We start from the raw sequence: 23,706 nt of genomic DNA on the forward strand, positions 1-23,706 counted from the left end.
TTGGTCGCACACAGAAATGGATTCTGCTCTGAACTAAGGCAATACATACTATCTTCAAACATTTGAGCAGTAGTGTCTTCACAGCAAAATTATATCAGCCTGTCTGATGAAATGCTGCGTGAGCTTGCAAACAACCAAAATGACCAGAATGTTCGAAAAGTTTGGGTTTGTTACTAGGTCACGTTTCGCTCTTGACACAGAAGCTTTGTCAGGCCAAGTGACTAGGTTGCGACGTTGGTCGAGATTTAAAACGTAAAGAGAACCGATTGGCTAAGTCAAACTAGATCAGTGTTAGGTGTCGGCTCAGGGGTTTCGTTTGTTAGGGTGGCTCAGCAAGTGTTAAGAACAATATTTTCGTTTCTGAAACCTTGCTAATGAAATGCTCGTGGAGGATAGGCCGTATTATAGCAACTCGAAACGGAGGCCGCCACTGTCGCACCGAGTGAGAGAGCTGCACCTTCCTGGCTGGAGTGATTTTCCTTACGAGCGGTTGAGAACCCAAAATCATGAGCATGCTGCCAATTCCTAGCCATTGTTCAGCTAAATCTTGACTGCTGGAGTCGTGCTAGCTGATATTCGTAAAGGATGCTAGATTAACCCCATTGATCGCCTCCTATCTCGACATCATGTCTCTTGCAATACGGATTGAAGTCGCGAGCATCATGCCCTTCATTCAGTTCCCCATGGAAATCAGCGTTTTCAAACTTGTACCCCACTTATCGGCCTTCCATCGACTCATCACTGGGACATTCTCGTTGTATTACTGTTGCGCGCCAGCCTTATTTACTAGTGTAGTGTTATCAATGATGATTAAAAATGCACTTGAGTATAACACACCGCTATTAAAACGAGTGAGTGATTAGAAAAGCCACACAAGCAAATGACATGATTCCTAATATCCGAAGCCAGGAGTCCAAACACTACGATTGGGAAAAAGAAACTTTAACTGTCTTTTGTGTGGACGCTTAACTACTGAATTTTGAAACCGATTCGTCCAGCTGGTAGAACCGAATACGAGTAAGTTCAGAAGCGGATTGTGTGTTAGTTTGTTTCCCAAACTTCCGCTTTCAAAATCCCCGTCAGGTCATTGAGATGTTTCTTTCAACGTCTTATCTAGGTTGAGAATTCGTGACCTTTATTCTCAGATGTTGGTTCACCTTTACATGTACTTTTTTGTTTCCGGTGTTAGAAATTACCGAGTCTTTTTCACGCAGATGCGCATGTGAATCTTATCGATCCTAATGCTGTTATCTACGGAGATAGTTGTTCTATTTTAGTTTCATGCGATGACTCTAAGCGTTCCATTTATAAGAAAAAGCCGCTTCTGTCTCCCCTCGCTTAGTTGGGGTAGAAATAAAAATGGTAGAAATGCACTCAATTATCTTATGTGATGGCCCATAAGTAAGCACAGCAGAGCAACGACCTCAACCCATGCTGATGTGAGTAGTACTTTAAATATTCGAAGACAATGTAAATTTCAAATCCAAATGGATGGATGAAGGTATGGGAACAAGGTGATCGGTGATTAGCACTGCATGCAGCGGAATTCTCATGGTAGGACTAGAATGCTGCAGTGCACAGATTCGAATTTACCGACTGGAACCAGCAAGAAGCTGTCACGTTCGGAGCGAATAGTTTTCCACTAAGGCTGGCTAATACAGACATGCTTGGTACCGCCTCTCTTGGGGAATAGCCTACTTCTCGCGTTGAGAGTAATTCTGAAACAGCACCATTTCACTCTTATTGCAAGAACCCACTCTGCGGGAACATTGTCTGTTTGGGGGGAGGGTCAGCTCCGCAGTCGTATTAGAGAGAGAGGGTGACTTGATATACAGAGTGCCGTATTGTCATGTGATGCAACAGAAGAACTAACAGACGTGTCACAGCGAGGTTCAGCGAAAAACAAGCGAACTTGAAAAACACAAGTTTTGCAAAGCTCTAGAACTATATTTTGATTCCGAAAGTGAAGTCTGCGTGCGTATTCCTGTAGTCCTTTTTCGATCCAACTAGAGTGCGCGCAGGACTAGAAAATGCAACTGTACATAATACGCACAAATGGACGTGCAAGCACATATGACAGTGGTGAAAAATATACGTGTTATCTGAGATGAGAACTTGCTCGTCAACTGGGAAAAGGAGAAACGCAATGGAGATGGACAATATTTGCAGCAAAACGAGGTGCGCCAATAGCGGGGAGATCGGCCACAGAGGATAATAAAAACTGGTACACGAGGACACAAAAAGCCAAACAATGATGGGCTCATCTTTTGTAGCTTCAAAGCGGAACATGATTGAAGAGATAGGAGACAGATTCACCATTATGCGTTCGGCGGATGGCTTCGGCCAGCATAACGCTTATATCGATGCACTGAAGGAATAAGATCGAGATAAATGTGTCAGGACAAACGGCCACAAATTAAAAAGTTAAAAACATCTTCTATATCCCATCAGGGGGGGCAAGACGAAACACCACTGGTCAATAGAAAATGGAATAGAGATGATACAGCTACCCAGACCCCAAATCGCTCCAATTAGTTGCGTGTAGCAGACGTAAAAAGACCCCTATCCGTGGAGACACTAGACCAGGAAACAATGCACCACAACATCAGAAGGAAATCAAACGTCTAATTCTATTCCACCATTATTAGTATTACATGTATTGCTACTGCGGAAAACCCTATTTACTATTGCGTAACTACCAGTATGAAGACTGAAGAGGATATGAAATATTTATCCCGATGGGTCGGGACGAAATCAGGCGTTTAACGGAATTCCAAATACCAGAGTAACTTGAAGAAAAAAGACGGACAAGGCGCGAAGTGAGCATTTTAGGGTTTTCTAAATCCAACTTATTGTCAACCAGTTGTAAACAAGCAGGAGACTGGAAGGAGAATTTCTGTTACCAGAACAGATGTGGTGTCAAAGACCCGCATAAGGCATTTGCCACTTCAGGCTAGAGGGCCATGGTCCACTACTGGAAATCGCTTTTCTTCATGTGGCCTATGTGTATAAAAAGTGATATACACGGGAGCACTGACCGGTGGACAATCCGAGGGATATATCACTGAGTTTAAAACGTGTTAGAGCTCACGCATGAAAGAAGGAACAGTATGATGGACAAGACACCTATGGAGAAACCTTTGATCTTGCACTGATCTAAAAACGTAGTACCAGTAATAAAGATGTTATTTTTCTCCACTACTATGATGGATGGAGTTCGAAGCATGGTGATTCAATTTATTGCTAAGCACTTGGTAATTGACGCTCACCAAAAACTCTACCAGCCTGCCAGAACGCATTGCCAACAGATTCATCGTGTTGCGATTGTCACGGCCAGTGTCCACTTCATCATGGCCGGAATATAAATTCAAGTGTCTTTGTTTAGGTTTTAGCTGCCATTTTATGCTGTGGTACTCCAACAAAATGTATTGTAACAAAAAATCTGATAAAAGATGACCAGCAGCAGTAACATTTAAAGCACACGGTAAGGGGCGGAGCATGAAGATGGCATACGGTAGCTGATAAATAGGACACAAGGGAAGTACGATACCGGTTCGGGTACAAAAAACAACTAGCTCAGCTTACACTGGCCATTCACTGCATTAGCCCGTTTTTAGTGAATTACTGCAACCATAGTAGTCCTCGCAGAAATCTTCTGACTGAGTCAGCGAACAACACAACAGAGAAGTGAACCAACAATCGGGGAAACCAACCTGGATTTTCGGTGCTTTGCTCATGTTTTCATCCTGACTTAGCGTATTGGTTACCACCACCGCCTCAAATGATGACTTGTTGATCCGTTCCAGTGCTGGACCAGAGAAAATTCCATGTGTGCAAATGGCGTATACTCGAGACGCTCCAGCTTCGATTAATCTGCGTTCCAAGATGGATCGGTTAGAAATATTGAGGCGCACAGTTACAAAGGTTGTCAGTTGATTCTGGAGAGTTAAAAGTCACTAGAAATACGAATCTGTTCCATCAGATGGTCTACCGGTCACATCAGTCTTCATCAATGTTCACACTACCTAGTTTCTCTATATGCAGAGGCTCAGCTACTGTCAAACGCCACAGCAACGAGGAGTCAATCATTTGAAGCTTGTTCAACGGCTAAATGCTCACAAATGCAATAGCTCAGTCAAAGTGAAAGATTGGCGCATGTAAGATTTGCCAGTCACCCTTTCTTAGGAATTGGAGTTTTCGTACGCGGGTGTGTGAAACAATCCACCGCGAGCATACTATTTAAAGTCTGTAAATTGGCTCACAAAAACGAGAAGCGAGAACAAGGTACCCTTCCTACAGAGCACAGGAAACTAAGTGAAAAAGAGTTTTGGCCTCTCATAGGGGTAAAAATCACTTTCGGAGACCTGTAATCATAACAACAATAACTAATAGAAATAATCATTCAGATTGCACTAAGATTTAGAAACATCGATCACCTGATAAACAAGGTCGAAATTCACACCCAGCCCCAACACTGTGTAACCAGCCTCACTCGTGAACACAACATACATGATTCAGTTGGATTTTGATTCTTTTAGCTCATGAACCGGAAGCCTTGGGGAATCTGACTATCGGTGAATATTCATCTGGACCCTTTCGATGTATAGCTGTCATGCCATGTCGCCTGAAGGAAGGGCCGAGATACTATCAGGTTTCCCAAACCTGGACTAGAGCAGTCGAGATACTGATGCTGAGTTTGAAACAAAGACTTTCCGGCCAGTAATTCCGCACCCTAACCACTGAGCTGTCTCCGGCTCGAGGGGGGAATACACTACGGTGCGCGTCCTCCGGGGGAGTGGTTCCTTTTCGAAGGAGTTCGTATAGACTGTAGCGATATACACTTATTTCGGATCTACAAGGCCACCTTCAAATTTCCTCCAGTTCACTGGAACAAACCTATCGAGCTCCTTATCACTGTTAGCGCAATCTATTTTGATACGCCATATGGTATTTTGATGTTCCTTTCTGTAACAGTGCGGTGGGCTTAGCTATTTAGAAAAACAGAATTACGCAATCCTTCCTTAGAGATGGAATGACCTCAGATGCGTTGTCGTGAAACCTGGTACACGGATATTTTTTTTCACGTCCAGCTATTAAAAACGGCCAGGTTTGCCACCGCAAAAAGTCACACGAAACCATCAACGAGTTGATTGAAAGTCAAACACCACTTGAATAGTGCTTACGTAATATGAACAGAATTAGTTTGATTTTGCTCCGTTTAGCCTGTCAGGAATCTGACTGCGTGATTTTCATGGAACACCTGAAAGTGGGGCAGTCACAGGCTTTCCGAGTAAAGGGAGTAGGACTCACAACTCGTCAAGTATCAAATCCTCCCTGAAGACCACGGAAAGTTGAGGATGACCAGACAAATAATCACTGGTAGTCAGATTCTTCAAGGAGTGCGATTCATGCACTAAACCACGTAAAATCCAAATAAATCATGTATATCATGTACACGAGGCTGGCGACACCGCGTTGGAGCCTGGTGTGAATTTCGAACTTGTATGTAAAGTGGTCGATTCTATTATATTCACTCGGACGAGACGGCTCAAGTGGTTAGAGCGCGAATTTACTGACCGGAAGGTCCGTGGTTCGAACCCGACCTCTGCCTCTCGATTTCCCCTGTCTAGGCTTAGGCAACCTGGCAGTATCCTAGCCCTCGTGCTTCTTTCAGGTGGCATAGCAGCTAGGCACCGGAAGGCTGTTACAGCTGAGCGACTATAAGTGGTGGACAGCTCATGTACAGAGCAACCATAAAATGTCGTTTGTCATCGGTTTGACCAGAAACCAAACATAAAGTTCATTAAGTGAAAAAACTTCGCAACAGCCTTAACAACGTAGCTTATTGGATTTGTCGTCACTAAGGATACGGTTCGAACTGGAGTGCACGGAACGGACACAGTTGCTCACCAACTCGCTAAGTATGGCCTCAATAAAGAAAATCCATTGTTCCCTACCTGATCTAGCCACATGCGAGATTTACTCACCCAACTAAAGTTATATGGTCCTATAAATACAAGCGTCAGTATTGAATGGCTATTTTTATTACAAGATGATGGAAATAAAACATGCCAGCTGAAATTTCGAGCATGCCACAAATCACAAACGCAGACTATTGGTCCAAGAAAGGGTATGGGAGACAAGCTTGCAGTAAAACTGGAACTCTGTTGGTTATGATCAGAGAAGCTTGAGCTGCGCGAGCATTAGAGGTGGACTGATTCAATGAGAATTAGATACAAAGTTCAGTCAAACATCAGCGGTGGATGATCCATCTGGGAAAGATTTGAATGGGATGAACAAACTCGTATACTTTGGGAATGATAAGCGTCGAAAATGACCGAGTAAATATGATCTCTGCTGCGGATAGTCGTCTACAGGGGGAAAACTGTTCAGAAAAGTATATAAAAAACGCTGACGCCTCCTGCATACACTACAAGCTAGTGAAATCATCCTCCTACGGCGGTAGGCTGGCATCCAGTTCCGGGTCGGCCTGTTCCATCGAACTGCGCCGACGGACGTCCGCACACACTGAATACCACATACGGCTTGCGCTGAATAGCATGTGAATCCACTTGAATGTCCGGTGTAAACCCGAGGAAATGAGACCGGAGGGTGCAGTTCTAAATTCATCCCACAATGTACGCAAAGGATCATTTTGTGGCCCGCACTACTAAGGTGACGCATCCTGGGCATACACATAGGGCTAGCAATAGCTGGCCATCATTCAGCTAGGTCTGTGCAACGACGGTAACAGAAAACAACCTCTATTGCTGATGTAGGCCTAACAGAATATCTCTTTACGATACACCTATTCATACTTACTTGTCAGCAGCAGTACAGATAGTGCCACAAGTGTCCGCCATATCGTCCACCAAAATGGCTACACGTTTATTCACATCCCCAACCAAGACCATTCGGTCAACCTCATTGGCGCGTTTCCGTTCCTTATGGATCAGAGCAAAATCGACGTTCAGTTGATCCGCGATGGAAGTAACTCTGCATGCATAAAACAAGAAAACAGCGAATAGCTATAGGCCGGTACAATCAAACTGCATACTTAGGTTGAACGTCAAAAGTTGGATACGTGATGTCGCCGGACCGTAAAAGTCCAGAAGCTCAGTATGGTTTACGAATTCCAACGAACAAATATAATTCGCCAATAGATTTAGTGTTGTTTCATCGATAAATCACAGAAGGGTTATATCATTAGCTGATGATGTTGTTTCAATCATCCAGTCGACAACGTGGTGGGGATTGTGTACCACATTGCCTGAATGTTATACTGAGTAGCATCTTAAGTCCAGGGGATTCAACCACACCAGAAAGGTCGGTGAGTCGTATTACGACACAGTCTGAAGACAAAGTCCTATTGTCCACTGTGACTGCAATGTGTAAAGACCATAAGGGTTCTTCAGGGCACTAGCACCGTCACATTTCGATCGAAGCAGATGCGTGGTGCAGTTTTTCACAAATTAGTTACACAACTGGATTGCACAAGGACAGTTGTTAAGATCGAGTGGCAAAAAAAAACTACAGGTGGACTGACTCGGATTCCATACCATAAACTCCACCGATTCAACTCGCCTGGCTTAGACAACAACCATTCAGAAATGTCTGCCGGCAGCAGCGGGCGGATAGCCAAGAAAGAAAAAGTAGTTAACGAGTGGCAACGAACTGAGAGAATTCCTACTTGCAAATGTTAACTGATTTATAAACAAAACATATATGAACGGCAGAAAAGCGTTTGGAGTAACGCATCCATCTTCTGATCCGAGAATCGGAACTTCAAACAAGTGTTTAGATGCGACAAGAGACAGCCCAGGGGTAGTCCTGGTGAAAGTAATCATAAGGGTGTTTGGAAACAGCTGCAGAACGCTGAGCTGGAAAGATCCGCGTCAAAGACAATCGTTTGCGGTGGTGTTGTGAGGACAAACTGGTCGCAAAATCAGCGATATATATATATATATATATATATATATATATATATATATGAGAACNTTATCGGCTCCCCGAGTCCATAGACTGCACTATTCGTCCAGATGCCAATAAGTTGGTCTATCAACAAAAAACAAGCTCTTACCCAAGGCTCTAACGGAAGCCACAATCAGACTTAAACTGGATATGTCAGGAACATTTGTCACGTTATGGAGACCACCCTGGATTTCTTCCGTTTCTTGGCAGTCTCATAAACAAGGTGAAGAAAGTTGGCACGCTGACGACTAAACACATTGTTATGGTAAGCACCATTAGGTTCTCAATTCCAACTTATGCAGATAGATTGGCCACAGAAAAGGTGTACAAGCAGCAGAAAATACCATGATTAACCACCTTAGACGTATGATCACAGAGCCACTTTGTCATCTTAGATCGTTGTAAAACACTTGGTTCACTTCACGAATGTGAATAACGATAACCGAAGACGGCTTCGGCAGGATGGTACCGTTTTGCACACTCTCACCAACCGTTTACGTGCGAAAACTTAAATACAGATTTATATTGGAAATCCCAAGTTCTCCCACGACAAACTATAGATGGATGAACAGAAATAATCTGATACTGATAGCGCTTCTTGAGGAATTTAGATCAGCCCCTCGGCAACAGCAGACTGAGTTGCGAAGCGCGATTTCCTCATTTGAGTGCGGCGCTTTTGGATAAGCCTTACGACACTCCCTTATTACGGAGGAAAACTGTGTATTCCTTCCGCTGTTGACCTTACCGCAACTGGGGACTTATCATATTGTGAAACAAACCTCTCAGGGTGGTTATCCGTTTTTTCCTGTCTTACTGAGGATCTGAAGTTCATGCTCAGAGGCATCCGGCAATCAAACGACCTATTTTACTGGAGAGAAGTTAGAAAACTTTGATCCCGTCCTTTTCGGTTGTACGGAGACGAGCCGCTCAAAATAACCGACTATCGCGTCCATTGTACGGATTCGTCGCGAACTGGACCGAAAGACATGCTCTGAGTGACTAGAACATGAGCCATGCAGAGTCGAGCATTTTTAGCTCAGCGCTTCTTGCTCCATCACAACGAATCAGGCTCGTGAGAAATGCTGTTGCAACAATCCTCCTTTGTCTCTATTAAAGGCTGTCTTAAACTACCGCGACTTTTGATATACCCTAGGACGGAGCGGAACGGCGAGCCAAAGGCTTACGAGAGAGTTGCACACCGCAACACCGAGTATGTTCACGACAGACTGAGCAGTTCCCCGTTCCATCCGGTTGCCTAATGACCAAGTTGGTTAACGTTGAACTCAGTGAATTATCCATCGAAAGGCCGTCAACCTATTGCTCTTCTGAGCCTCGAAGTTGGAATGAGGTATTTTGGGGCCGGAAACGGTGCAACAACGCATAAAGCAGATAGTTTCTCCAGGCGCAACATTAATGGATAATAATATAAAAAATAATAATCGTTCAGCTGTAGCGCACTTTCGGTGCCTAGCTGCCATGCCACCCGAAGGAAGACGGAGGGCTGGGATACTGCCAGGTTACCCAAGCCTAGAAGTCGAGAGGCAGAGGTCGGGTTCGAACCACAGACCTTCCGGTCAGTAAATTCGCGCTCTAACCACTTTAGCCGTCTCGCCCCACATTAGTGGATAGCAAATATACATCAAGGGATCAGACTACAGGGAGATATATCAGTCATGTCCAAGGACTCGATGAATTCGAAGGTGTCTTTCAAGCTGTGGATAGTTAGCTTTGGACTTGGGCAGTTTCAGGATCTCTCCTGGTCATTGGGCTAAATTACAGTACCCAGTAATGGCCAGGATGTAGAGGGGAAACACTGGGGTTTTCTTCTGTTTATATTATTATTCGGATTTCCAAGGGAAACTAAGTGCTCTGTAGTACTCAACCGAAAACCTCCCGCCCCACATTATGTGGAGTTTAGACGCACTGTTTGTGGTGCATCATTCTGAAGCGGATAAACTCAAGATGGGTAACGAAACACTGACTAAAGCAGAATCAAAAGTGAATTTTGAAATCAGACAATGACGTTCTGTTGATCTAACAACACTTAAATCGTATGTAACAATTTGGTCCAGGTCCTTTGTGATCGAGACGTGACAACTGAACAAAGAACCTACAAATTCTATAAACTTCGACTTCGACATGAAAACAAGCAACAGACAAGTCGACTATTTTGTTATTGTCACCACAGAGTAGGTATGTAGGTCGAGAGAGTAACGGTTCTTCGTCTGTAAACAGTACCCGAATGCACAAAGCATCTGGTACGCAAAACACATGCCAATATTCGGTACTCTCGCGTTTCGAGATGTGTCAGAACGAAGAGGGTAATTTGAAGAGGAACACAGCTTTTATTAAACCAGGGACTTAAATGGGTTCCTTAGTCGTTGGACCCCAAAAAACCGTTTGGGAAACACGATCACACAGTCTTGCCAAGTTGTGGTTTCCCAGTAAAAGGTTCATTCAAAGTCTGGATATAGGCTATATGTGCAGTAATATATCTGGAGACTACTAAGTAGAAAATACCGGTCACAACGTGAAATCGACAAGGCTCTAAAAATATCCAAAACATGGACAGGTCATAGAAAGTTCAATCCGGAGCACACTTGCTTGATACGATTAGATGATGACCAGTGAACAAAGTTACACTTATTGATCAGGCAGTTGTTTTGATCATCTGTCCAAGATGTTTCTGATGGTATTCCCTACGCCCGTAGTATACATTTTATAGCGTTACTTGAGTGAGGTCGAGTCTGAAGGAACTACTTACTGCAGACAGTCAAATACAGTAAACAGGTCAAATGCTTTGTTGTTGTCAGCACAGAATAGTCTCATTGGCCGTGATTCGGTCGGTAGGCAATAACAGAAAGCACAAGGCGTTTGGCACACATTCAGTGTACTAGCTGAGTTGTTATTCTGGTAAACTAGATGTAGCATACTATGTTCATGGCGATAGAGTAACCTGAGTATGCGGCGTCGGTGTAAACTAATGATGGCGTGGTAGAGACGCTGGGTTGAATGTTCGCTAATAATTACGAAATAATGCCCTCAAACACACTGTGGGTCTTTGTTCACTACCCACTGACAGTATGCGAGACTCTTAAACAAAATAAGCGAACATAGGTTGAAAGGAATTTCACTTGTCATCACCGATTCGGATTGCTATTTTACGCTCGCGTGCTGGTCACTGTGAACCCAGCAATGTTTTCTTTAGTTTGAATCGGCATCAGTGGCACCTCCGTTTTCTTACACACAGGTATCCAATATGACAACAACCGTTTACCGTCGAATGCGTAACCATCACGACCAACTTTATTTTAGGTGCTAGTTAGTGCAGTCTCAATCCTCAGAATAAAAACAATGGCTGATTGTGAAATTGATGATGGCGCGTAAGTGACAGAATGAAGGCACATCGATTACTGGTGGTATGTTCTCTTCAGATGGGAGAAAGATAAGTTCGTCAAAGTGATAACCTGAGCATACATGGCCGGACTAACCAAACTGGAACATATCTGCTAAAGTGTGAGCTTAAATCGTCATTGCTGTGCTACACACAGTGTGCCGAAATTCGAAAAGTTGCTCGACTCGGTTTAGGAACTCGCCACAGATACTGACAAAAATCTAGCTGCATAGTAGCACGCTGCTCCATGTACCGAAATACGGTCTGATAACAAGGGAATAGTTCGTGAAAATTCTGAATGTGCCACTCTGAAAGGCCGTGATAGAAACTAAGTCATCGTATAAGCAAAATTTGGCGGGATATTCTTATATGGCGAAGGATTCACGCCGACCTACTTGTCTGTCAAATCTAATTATGGTCACGGACGCTAACATAATGAACCACAGATCTATAGACAAAGAAGTCGTGCTTTAGGTAATGACATTTTGAGTTCTGATTGAACTTTGCTTTGCAAACGGAGACAGTGTGTCGAAAGCCCCGAAGCAACACATGGTTATTTCATCACTGTTGTAGATAAGCGGTAGTGTGTAACCCAAGAATCCTTCAGCTGAAGAGGGACCTTTCATTTCTAGTGTCATAATTGATAAATGGGTACCTATTTCACAAGAGGTGGTGTTACCCTATCATTTTATTGCATAAGTTTTTTTTTCTAGACCCCAGTTTCCAAGATTTATTTAATTGCACAATTGTGTTCAATGAATGATCGGCTTGATTATTTGCCTTATGATCACCCTCCTATGTAGGCCACTAAATGTGCGGGCAACAAGTAACTTACTTAGGCTGTGTAGACTGAAAACGGTTAAAATACGTCACTAAAACCGGAGACTAGCTACCAGGTACATAAAAAAAATCACTGATGTCTGACCGTTTGGCGCCACCAGCATCGGGGCTGACAATCACACAGTCCTTCCATTCTTGAATGTTGCTCTTGATCCACTTGATCACAGCGGGTTCTGCATACAAATTATCCACAGGTATGTCAAAGAACCCTTGAATCTGGCTTGCATGCAAATCCATGGTGATGATGTGGTCAGCACCAGCGACTGAGAGCATATTCGCAACAAGTTTGGCTGAAATCGGTGCCCGGGATTTATCCTGTGTGCAATGAATACGAATTGAAAGATCCCATAGAAAACGGAAGAAGAGTTCACACGTATGAGATACACAAACAATAAAAGCTAGAACGATCAAACTCAAGTAGGTGGTACGGTACGACCACGATACCAGATGGAGATTTGGAATTTTACTGAGTGGTTTATGCTGAGCTCACGCCAAAATGTAGGGATAAAACATAGACTGTCACAAAAGACAAAAAGGCCGACCCGGCTCGGTACTGTATTGATGTTGTATTGATTCGTCACGCAACCACATGAGGAGTCATACTGAGTGGACTTTGATTGCAAGAGAGGGCTACAGTGAGAACACCCTATTCATGAGTGGACGTTTAACCCTTTGCATCTCCAAAAATACGTTCATGATATGCAGACAGCATATCGGCGAAGGGGGAACTTTCTTAGTTAAAGTGGGAAATAGCTCTCATTTGTGTGTTGAAAGGGTCGCATATAGCAGAAGGGGACGAAAGCCGCTGGTAACCCAGACCATACCGGTCATGTCTAGAGAACTTGGAGAAGGAATGTCATCTATGCTATGTAACACGTAAAAAAACATCTCTAGTTGAGTATCCTCTCGTGCATAGTGTATTCTGCAAAAAATGCGAAAAAATTGGAGTTCAAGGAATCATATTCACAAGTGACCATTTCTGCTTAGAGGTCCTCATCAAAGGCGGTTCTATGTACACGCGAAGATGAAAAGAGCGACATGCTCTCCATAAACGACAGATTTCATGGGTCAAAGCTCATTATAAGGGAGAATGCATCCTGAGCTTTACTGAAAGGGCTGTTTCGTCTCTGGGTAACTGAATTATATGGGTACCTCCAATCTTCCCGGTAGGATTTGAAACACTACCCGTCAGCTGAAGACTAATGACTAGTAAGGAAATTAACAATCACACCGGTGAGATATATTTCAGTGAAAGTTGAAGTGTTGAGTTGTGGTATCCATTTTTGGCTCATATAATATGGATCGTTCAGCTGTAGCACCACCGTTTACCGTCGAATGCGTAACCATCACGACCAACTTTATTTTAGGTGCTAGTTAGTGCAGTCTCAATCCTCAGAATAAAAACAATGGCTGATTGTGAAATTGATGATGGCGCGTAAGTGACAGAATGAAGGCACATCGATTACTGGTGGTATGTTCTCTTCAGATGGGAGAAAGATAAGTTCGTCAAAGTGATAACCTGAGCATACATGGCCGGACTAACCAAACTGGAACATATCTGCTAAAGTGTGAGCTTAAATCGTCATTGCTGTGCTACACACAGTGTGCCGAAATTCGAAAAGTTGCTCGACTCGGTTTAGGAACTCGCCACAGATACTGACAAAAATCTAGCTGCATAGTAGCACGCTGCTCCATGTACCGAAATACGGTCTGATAACAAGGGAATAGTTCGTGAAAATTCTGAATGTGCCACTCTGAAAGGCCGTGATAGAAACTAAGTCATCGTATAAGCAAAATTTGGCGGGATATTCTTATATGGCGAAGGATTCACGCCGACCTACTTGTCTGTCAAATCTAATTATGGTCACGGACGCTAACATAATGAACCACAGATCTATAGACAAAGAAGTCGTGCTTTAGGTAATGACATTTTGAGTTCTGATTGAACTTTGCTTTGCAAACGGAGACAGTGTGTCGAAAGCCCCGAAGCAACACATGGTTATTTCATCACTGTTGTAGATAAGCGGTAGTGTGTAACCCAAGAATCCTTCAGCTGAAGAGGGACCTTTCATTTCTAGTGTCATAATTGATAAATGGGTACCTATTTCACAAGAGGTGGTGTTACCCTATCATTTTATTGCATAAGTTTTTTTTTCTAGACCCCAGTTTCCAAGATTTATTTAATTGCACAATTGTGTTCAATGAATGATCGGCTTGATTATTTGCCTTATGATCACCCTCCTATGTAGGCCACTAAATGTGCGGGCAACAAGTAACTTACTTAGGCTGTGTAGACTGAAAACGGTTAAAATACGTCACTAAAACCGGAGACTAGCTACCAGGTACATAAAAAAAATCACTGATGTCTGACCGTTTGGCGCCACCAGCATCGGGGCTGACAATCACACAGTCCTTCCATTCTTGAATGTTGCTCTTGATCCACTTGATCACAGCGGGTTCTGCATACAAATTATCCACAGGTATGTCAAAGAACCCTTGAATCTGGCTTGCATGCAAATCCATGGTGATGATGTGGTCAGCACCAGCGACTGAGAGCATATTCGCAACAAGTTTGGCTGAAATCGGTGCCCGGGATTTATCCTGTGTGCAATGAATACGAATTGAAAGATCCCATAGAAAACGGAAGAAGAGTTCACACGTATGAGATACACAAACAATAAAAGCTAGAACGATCAAACTCAAGTAGGTGGTACGGTACGACCACGATACCAGATGGAGATTTGGAATTTTACTGAGTGGTTTATGCTGAGCTCACGCCAAAATGTAGGGATAAAACATAGACTGTCACAAAAGACAAAAAGGCCGACCCGGCTCGGTACTGTATTGATGTTGTATTGATTCGTCACGCAACCACATGAGGAGTCATACTGAGTGGACTTTGATTGCAAGAGAGGGCTACAGTGAGAACACCCTATTCATGAGTGGACGTTTAACCCTTTGCATCTCCAAAAATACGTTCATGATATGCAGACAGCATATCGGCGAAGGGGGAACTTTCTTAGTTAAAGTGGGAAATAGCTCTCATTTGTGTGTTGAAAGGGTCGCATATAGCAGAAGGGGACGAAAGCCGCTGGTAACCCAGACCATACCGGTCATGTCTAGAGAACTTGGAGAAGGAATGTCATCTATGCTATGTAACACGTAAAAAAACATCTCTAGTTGAGTATCCTCTCGTGCATAGTGTATTCTGCAAAAAATGCGAAAAAATTGGAGTTCAAGGAATCATATTCACAAGTGACCATTTCTGCTTAGAGGTCCTCATCAAAGGCGGTTCTATGTACACGCGAAGATGAAAAGAGCGACATGCTCTCCATAAACGACAGATTTCATGGGTCAAAGCTCATTATAAGGGAGAATGCATCCTGAGCTTTACTGAAAGGGCTGTTTCGTCTCTGGGTAACTGAATTATATGGGTACCTCCAATCTTCCCGGTAGGATTTGAAACACTACCCGTCAGCTGAAGACTAATGACTAGTAAGGAAATTAACAATCACACCGGTGAGATATATTTCAGTGAAAGTTGAAGTGTTGAGTTGTGGTATCCATTTTTGGCTCATATAATATGGATCGTTCAGCTGTAGCACCATTTCGGCACCTAGCTGTCATGCCAACGGAAGGAGGAGGGAGGGCTGGAATAGCGTTACGTTGCCCGAGCCTAGACAGCATCAGTTGAGATACTGAGGTTGGATTCGAACCACGGACCTCTTCGTAAGTTCATTTCGGCACCTAGCTGTCATGCCAACGGAAGGAGGCACGAGGGCTGGAATAGCGTTACGTTGCCCGAGCCTAGACAGCATCAGTTGAGATACTGAGGTTGGATTCGAACCACGGACCTCCCAGTTCGTAAGTTGGCAACTTAACCACTGATCCCACACCTATTGTGTAGTCGGACGGTAGCACATGAGACGAGGTATCATTGGGCTGTCTCAACTTAGGTGAGGACAATAGAAAAGTCTAATGGATTCAACCACGCCTTCCGAGGGGATGATCACCTTATAAGCTTTGAGAACTTAGTTACTCAACCAGCGAACCAAATTTGTTAACTTTACACCGGTTTTCTGGACCATACGTCCTCCATTGACAGATGTGTCGATGTGTGGCGCGGAAAAATCTGCTGTAAGTCACATCACGGAGACATGGTGGGGACAAACGCTACACGACACCGAGTGACAATACATAGGGCTCGAAGATTTCTGTTCGAGCGACAGACATATTTATAAGGAGCCCGTGTTATCTGATGTCAGCGGACATCAGAAAAACTTCTCAGAAAAGCTCAGTTTACAAACAACTGGCACCTTAGATGTGGATCTCCTAAACCTCCGAGACAGCTCAAATGAGGGACATTTGAAACCTCGAATAGATCACCGAAAAAGTCTGGTGCATGAAAGAGTGACGGGTGAGACTTCAACGAGTGGAATCAGACAAGTCACGTTGATAAAGATTACTTTCGATGTATCTTTAGTAAGCGAAACTTAGGGGGGCTGTTCGTTTAGAATGTATTGTCCAGGATTCCGGCGATTCTGGTGCAAGAACTGAGTGTTTATTGCAAATAGCACCTAAAAACAGAACGGTAACAAGCTGATCATCTCTGGATACACAGAAAACACACTACTAATCGTGTTTGCACGCGGGATCTCGAGTTTTACATTGGTCCTATAGTATATGTACGCCAGTTTAGATAAAGCAAAAACTAAACTTTCAGATGGATTATGGCCTTTTCAGCTCAAGCGTACCCAAGATGCTCGAGCTGAACGGAATATTCTATGGAGAATGTTGATAACCCAGGCAGCATAGACGGTGATTTGTTGGTTAGATGAGCTTGGAAGTTTGATTGCAACCGTTTCATAAGTAGTCGTGCACAACCACCGACCCATCACTACGCTCCACTATACAGCCTAACAACGCACTAATGATGTCCTATTGATTGGTGGTGGAACGTTTGCAATCGAACTGCTCACCCCAGCGAACAGAACATGCTTACTCACAAGGTCCATCCACACAAGAATTATACTCTCGGAACTGTTCATGTAGGTGATTCTCACTAAGTTAAGGCACAACATATTTAATGAGGTGGGTAATATGGCTCAGTGGTTAGAGCGCGAATTTACTGACCGGAAGGTCGGTGGTTCGAATCCGACTTCAGCATCTCGACCTCTGTCGTCTAGACTTGGGTAACCTGGCAGTATCCTAACCCTCATGCTTCCTTTAGGTGGCATGGCAGCTAGGCACCGAGAGGGTGTTACAGCTGAACCATTATTAACTAATATCACGTTTACTGAGAAGTGCCAAAAAGGTAGGACCATCACGGATAAATCCGAACCACGCTGTCGCAGAAACAAAACATACAGACTGTGCGCAAAGGCAAAAATTATCTCCGTAATCACCCTTGAGCAAACATTCACAGTGGTCTGCCCATGAAACAGCTTCCAGGACATGAAGAGCCAGACCTACATAACGAATGCGAAACCTGCCTTGACGTTTGGCTGATGGCTAGCAAATGCATACAGAGAATGATAAGAACACTAAGGTCAAATGACCCAATAGGACCATAAAAAGCGGTACCAATAGCCAGATCCGAATGATGTATCTAAGACTTCTAGCAAACGAGAGCCAAAAACCTGACGTTGTGGTCGGGCTTGTGTGAGGTTGTATGAACTTCAGTGGTAAAGTCGATGGATAACGTTTGTACCATATGGAAAAGGGCAAGGAGCAGCAGCCACATACTTTCTTGTCCTGTCTTGCGTACGGGAAGCAGGGAATCACGGCGGTCACACGACAACTGGAAGCGATTTTGCATGCGTTGATCATGATAAGCAGTTCCATAAGATTGTCGTTGACCTCACCTCCACCCGTTTGCACAATAAACACATCCTCGCCTCTCACTGACTCACCAACCTCGACGCTGTACAGAAAAGTTAAGAAGAGAGGATGAACTGCTGCGGAGCGAACGTTGATTTCCAATAGGTCATGAACCAAAAATGTTATTTTCAACATACCATGTCTCTTGGTTACTGAACTTGCGCGAGGTCACCTTGCCCAAACGTACCCCAATCCGATCAGCAATCTTCTGGCCAAGGGCATGGTTGGAACTACCAGAAAATATTTTAATATTCGGCATTCGTGGGTGGTTTACGGAGTTAGTTGTGTCGATCGGTGCTTCGGGGGAAGGACGTTGCCCAACAGACTGAAAGAAAACATCATACAGTAGGTCAAAGGCATGTGGCGCAGTACAGTTTGCGTGGTTCCTCCCGTAAGTCCATACCCATCGAGAAGTACTGGACTCAAGTTCGGATTTTATTACAGCCCCTCAGTGCGGCTCAACCCCTCAATAAGAGATACCCATCGACCAAAGCAAAATGATCCATTTTAAAAGCGCTTGGTGCGTATTGGTCGACGTACTTAAGACAATCAGTATACTTAATTCAAGCTAGGGTGACATGGTTAGGCACAAAGATACGAGAGATGGACCTACTGGCCAAAGACGTTTGATTTTTCAGTAGTACCCAACGGTCCACGAAAAAAGTAAGCTATGATAGCATTATGATTAGTAAAAATTCGGTCATGTAACGGTGTTCCTTGCAAAGACCTCGCAGCTTCAATATGTGTGGGGAACTTTTCGATAAATCTCCAGGTGCTTCAGTACAAGGTTTGATATTGATTGATTTCGTCCGCGTTATGCAGACAGCTAGGATGAGGGTCCAGGTGAATAGGTGGCGGTCGGTCTCACCAGTAACCTAGTGTTGGTTGATACTTTGTATGCTTGGCCACATGAGAGTTACCCAGCGGTGTTACAAACGGATTTGAATATTGAAGTCTAGCCGTTGATGCGTGCGAAATCTGTGTCCGACCTCATGTCTTAACTTGCCCGCCGTCTAGTTCATAGATATACCAGCCATTACCACGTTTCTGACAGATACATGGAGATCTTGGATATGGGACACAAAATGGAAGTGAATGGAGAGGCGGGTGTGTATAGAAGCATTATAAGAGAAACATATGATGTTGTTTGGAAGGAACCCTACAAACCAAAAGCACCTCACTAGCTCTTCAAACTTCAAAAGGCAATTTGATTCGACCAGCAGGAGAAAAACGAGAAAAGGTCAACCTTTGACCAGGAGGGGGTATAGAAGAGAATATGAAAAATATGGGTACTGTCGGGCCACGCGCCTTCCGTGATGCGGTTCGCGTGATCTCCCTTGTCTGCGGTTACACGCTGCGTGATATGGCTGCCGATCAATGGCACTCTTGTTTTCAATTTCCATCCAGAGTGTCTGCATTTGTCTGAAGGCGTAGGCACCTCAGGATGCTTATGGTAGGCTAGCATTAAGTCCCTTATGTATCCTATTCGAATCTCTTCAAAATAAGGTTTTCAAATAAATCATGGTCATACCCCAGGATTATCCCAGGATTATTGTTCAACTTTGCGCTCTTCCNCAAATAAATCATGGTCATACCCCAGGATTATCCCAGGATTATTGTTCAACTTTAGCGCTCTTCCGGTACCTAGCAGCCATGCAACCCGAAAGAAGCACGAGGGCCGGGCTGCTGTCAAGTCGCCCCAGCCTAGACAGGGGAGGTCGAGTGTCAGAGGTCGCGTTCGAATAAGGAACCTTCCGGTCAGCGAACTCGCGCTCTAACCACTTGAGCCATCTCGCTCCTGTTGTCGAAGTAATAGTGTTGTGCTGTTGTCATTTCACTATGATGTACTGTATAGTACGATTACCTTTCTCCAGCGCAGCTTGGTCTACTTTCCATGCATTCGGTATGTGCCTTCGTCCTGATAGGATGACGGCTCATATGACGTTGTGATCACTTAACTCACCGACGGCATCGTCTTCAAAGAGTTAACTGTTTCACGCGGTTAATAAATACCAGGTCCATATGCGATAATTAGATTGATGGTCTGAAGTTGGTGTTCCTTTCAATCAGCTGCAGTGTCTGGAGCTTCAGGACCAGTCCCATGAATTATATTTCGACAGCAGAGGCTTCTTAGATGTTTCGATCGAGTTCCGGCAACCTGAAGTGTTCCAAGACTATAAAATCAACTTTCCTCGAAACAGACCATGAGGCTTATTCAATTTGAATTCGACATAAGGAAAGGGAGTTGGTGCTCCAGTCACTATTGTTTGGAAGCCCCGCAAATCACTGTCCCGTCGAGTTTCGCTACACCTGTACATTTCCATCCTATCTTCATGTGCAGAAAAATAGATAGATGAGGGTGAATTCTGCTGTCCGTCCGACACGCCTAATAATCTGTTATTTTAATTTCCGAGTCTGTCGTTTCCAATACCAGACAACATAGAAGAACGGAATAAATATAAGTGTAGTAAGGCCTCATTACGTTCGCCAGTTCATCCAGCTTCTTCCTCAGTCTGTCTATCAGTTGAGTTCAGTTCAAAATACTATGTACCGAGAATGCGGTGAATTTAGCCACTACAGTTCCGGCCGCCGAAAAATGGGAAAGCGGGGGAGATATAGTAAACTACGGTATGAGCACCTAGGTCGGGCAATGGAGCAGCGATGTATCGCAGGCGATAGCTTTAATACACAAGCGCCAGACTACGTTCCTGTCGTTTTCTAGGGTAATTAATGTGAAGAAAGGAGTCCCCGATCACGGAGACGGTAATGGTCAACCCGAATGAGTCTATTGATTATTGTTCTCACAACTCGTTACCAGGGCGCAGAGGCCCACAGTTATCTACAATCTGATCCGCGAAAATGAGTTTTGGGTTAGGTCCGACCCAATCACCTTCCAATGCAGGTTTGAGCATCCTAGACCATGTGGCAGAATTAGTTAGGTTACTTAAAAAGATTTGCATTTAGGACTGATCTGCAGTATTGTCCGCATACTCATATTTGAGAGGGAGCCTCGACTCCGAGGTTTCAGAAGCAGACAAAGGTTTCACATTTGGAAAGATATGGTGAGAGAGGGTATTCTTATCTTATCCACGTAGTGGACACAGGAGGAAGCTTGTCAGACGCTCGTGAACGCCCACAGGAAATCAAATACAGAGCCCTCATAAGGGATATACATTGGTAACGGACAGTTTCTGACGAACTACTCGGAAGCAGCCTTAAGATTAAGGAAAACGATCAACGTGAGACGTCTTACGGAGTGGTGTTGCTCAGGAACTTGTCTCAAGGTAAAGATATGGTCGACGAATCCTCGGCCAGGGAGATAGCCAGCTAGATTCTCCCAAATGTCTCTCCCGATAATCAACCAACCAGCGCAAAATAATACAAGGGGGGCACCTTAGATGCTACGCCTACTAGGCCGATGCCACGATGACTTTCATGTGACGTCAATATACCTCCTTTGAATACTGCGATGGTCAAAACGCCTCATTCCGTTCGCATGCACCATTCATTCCAAATCACCCGTAATATGGCCGTCAATCTGCTAACCAGCTGCAGTTGTCTACGCAACCCCGGCAATGTTCACTTGGTTAACAGTGGTACGTTTCAGAATCCGACAGAACTTTTACGACGAAAAACCCGAAGCGGCCCAGATCTCGCTCTGGACACACGGGGCCCCGGAGCGAGATCTGGGCCGTCGTGATCACGCAGCGTATGGACTGGGAGCGATGTCACCCTTGAACTAGCCTCGAATTGGGGAAAGCAAGTATACAACAGCCGTAGTCAGCAAGTGACCGCGTAAATGTAAGTCACGCCAGAAAGCCTGTAGCACGTGGAGATGCGCCAAAACACACACTCAACCCTGATTGGTCGGTCGGCGTTCGGGCCGTGCTGTTGACTCTGCAAGCCCATAGATTTCCTCTCCCACGGCAGAGTAAGCCACCTGCAATCTGGACCGGGCTGCCAGTATTTCAAGGCCATTTCAGGATGGCATAAATGCCATCGAGAAGCTGCAATTTTTCACTAATCGCTAGTGTCTCTTGCGGTCCTAGTCTCTGAGAAGCACTGCTTCTCACCCTCGGAGGAAGCAGAAGCAGTGTTGAAATGCTTGTACACAAACTGCCTCAGCCTTTTCAACAAACTCGGCGATGTTAAACAGTCAGCTTGCCTTGAAAAACCGTCCATAATCGCACTCACAGAGACCTGGCTCACACCAGATGTCTCTGACGCGGAGATCTCGATAGACGGTTACTTTATTTTTCGAGCTGACTCAAAACGAGGGAGGGCTGGTGGGGTTGCTCTGTACTTACATGCGGCCCTACCAATCCCGATTGTCCTCGCTGACACCACCCCTGCACCCTTCTGCGATGCACTGTGGGCCAAATCCCGCTGCGCGGGTCCGATTCTCTCCTTCTCGGTGTGGTCTACCGTAGCCCTTCGAGTCCCCATGAAGATGACCAATTCCTCACACAAACCCTCGGGCAACTCTCCTCCAACTACCATTTCACTCACCTCCTGCTCGTGACGCTTGATCTCTTTCCCCTGGAGTGCCGTCGCCTCCGAGGGGACCTAATTCTTACCTACGCCCTGTTTGAACAAAGCTTGGCAAACAGGTTTTTTACCGTTTACCCAGCAAACACCCGGCGGGGACATAGTAAGAAAATCTTCAAGCTCAGGGCACACACATCCGTTAGACAAAACTTTTTTTCATTTCGGGTAGTAGCTGCGTGGAATGACCTTCCTCCGACGGTTGTGCACGCTCCTTCTCGAACCCAATTTAAAGCACTATTAGACATTTGTTTATGCGAATTTTCGCGCTGGCGAGGATACTGCCCCGCGCTGAGAACATAAAGAGCAGTGCTACACCCTTTTTTCACTTGTGCCTTTCAGGTGAACGACAGCCACTGACCGACAAGAACAAAACCGACCCGGGAAACTTGGGCAAAAGCCTCGATCCTGTGTATCAATCCGTGAATCCGTGAATCCGTGAAAGCGATTGATGAATCATCAACCATGGCAATGATAGCGTCTATTGTGCCGATATCAAGTGCATCGCACTCGAGAATCTTTCAAAGTAAGCCTTTAGGTGCACATGACGAATAGGTAGACGAACAAGGCGGACGTCAGAGTGCTTCCTCAGTCTTGGGTGTCATTCCTTCAGGGAATTTGGGTCGAAAATGGGAGAATTCCAGTGGGGAACACGCACACGTTACGGCAGCCGGCATAGCTGATCGAGAGTACGAAAAGATGCCCGGTGAAGCGCTTGTGCCATCTGTCCGTTGTGTGTTCATGATCTAATAATGTGGTTGCACGCCTGTTCACACTAAAATGGTGACAATCGTGGTCGTCAGTGTGTTGGAAATTCCCCGCGTAATCAAGTTTAGCCCATATACTGGCCCACTTAATTAGCAGTGCATGCTAAATCGAAGAGGCCTCCATAATGCTTAGCCTCAGTTCACATAGCCTGCCTGAGGTTAATTGGGTTATCAATATTGGACATCTTGTGGGTCCTTTCGTTCCACTTAACAAATTGGTCATGTTTCCGGGCAGCATTCAGTTCATGGAGGAACCTGGGGGCAGCGAGCGTTGGAAGGTAGGGATTCATAGCAATCTCCATAGACGAA

The 23,706-nt window shown here is 44.7% G+C and overlaps 1 protein-coding gene across 1 annotated transcript; it reads right to left on the minus strand.

The window, feature by feature from the left end:
* Positions 1-1,929: 1,929 nt before the first annotated feature.
* Positions 1,930-22,267, minus strand: T265_00315 (hypothetical protein; the record flags this gene model as incomplete). The annotated part of the gene is given in 10 exon segments (XM_009164060.1): positions 1,930-2,368; positions 3,714-3,873; positions 6,823-6,996; positions 12,291-12,520; positions 14,606-14,806; positions 17,951-18,128; positions 18,223-18,501; positions 19,730-19,908; positions 19,924-20,003; positions 22,159-22,267. The coding sequence occupies 10 exon segments, from the start codon at positions 22,265-22,267 to the stop codon at positions 2,276-2,278; spliced, it is 1,683 nt and encodes a 560-aa protein (XP_009162324.1).
* Between the last annotated feature and the right edge of the window lie 1,439 nt (positions 22,268-23,706).

The sequence above is a fragment of the Opisthorchis viverrini genome, assembly GCF_000715545.1.
Source record: "Opisthorchis viverrini unplaced genomic scaffold opera_v5_3, whole genome shotgun sequence".
Classification (NCBI taxonomy): domain Eukaryota; kingdom Metazoa; phylum Platyhelminthes; class Trematoda; order Opisthorchiida; family Opisthorchiidae; genus Opisthorchis; species Opisthorchis viverrini.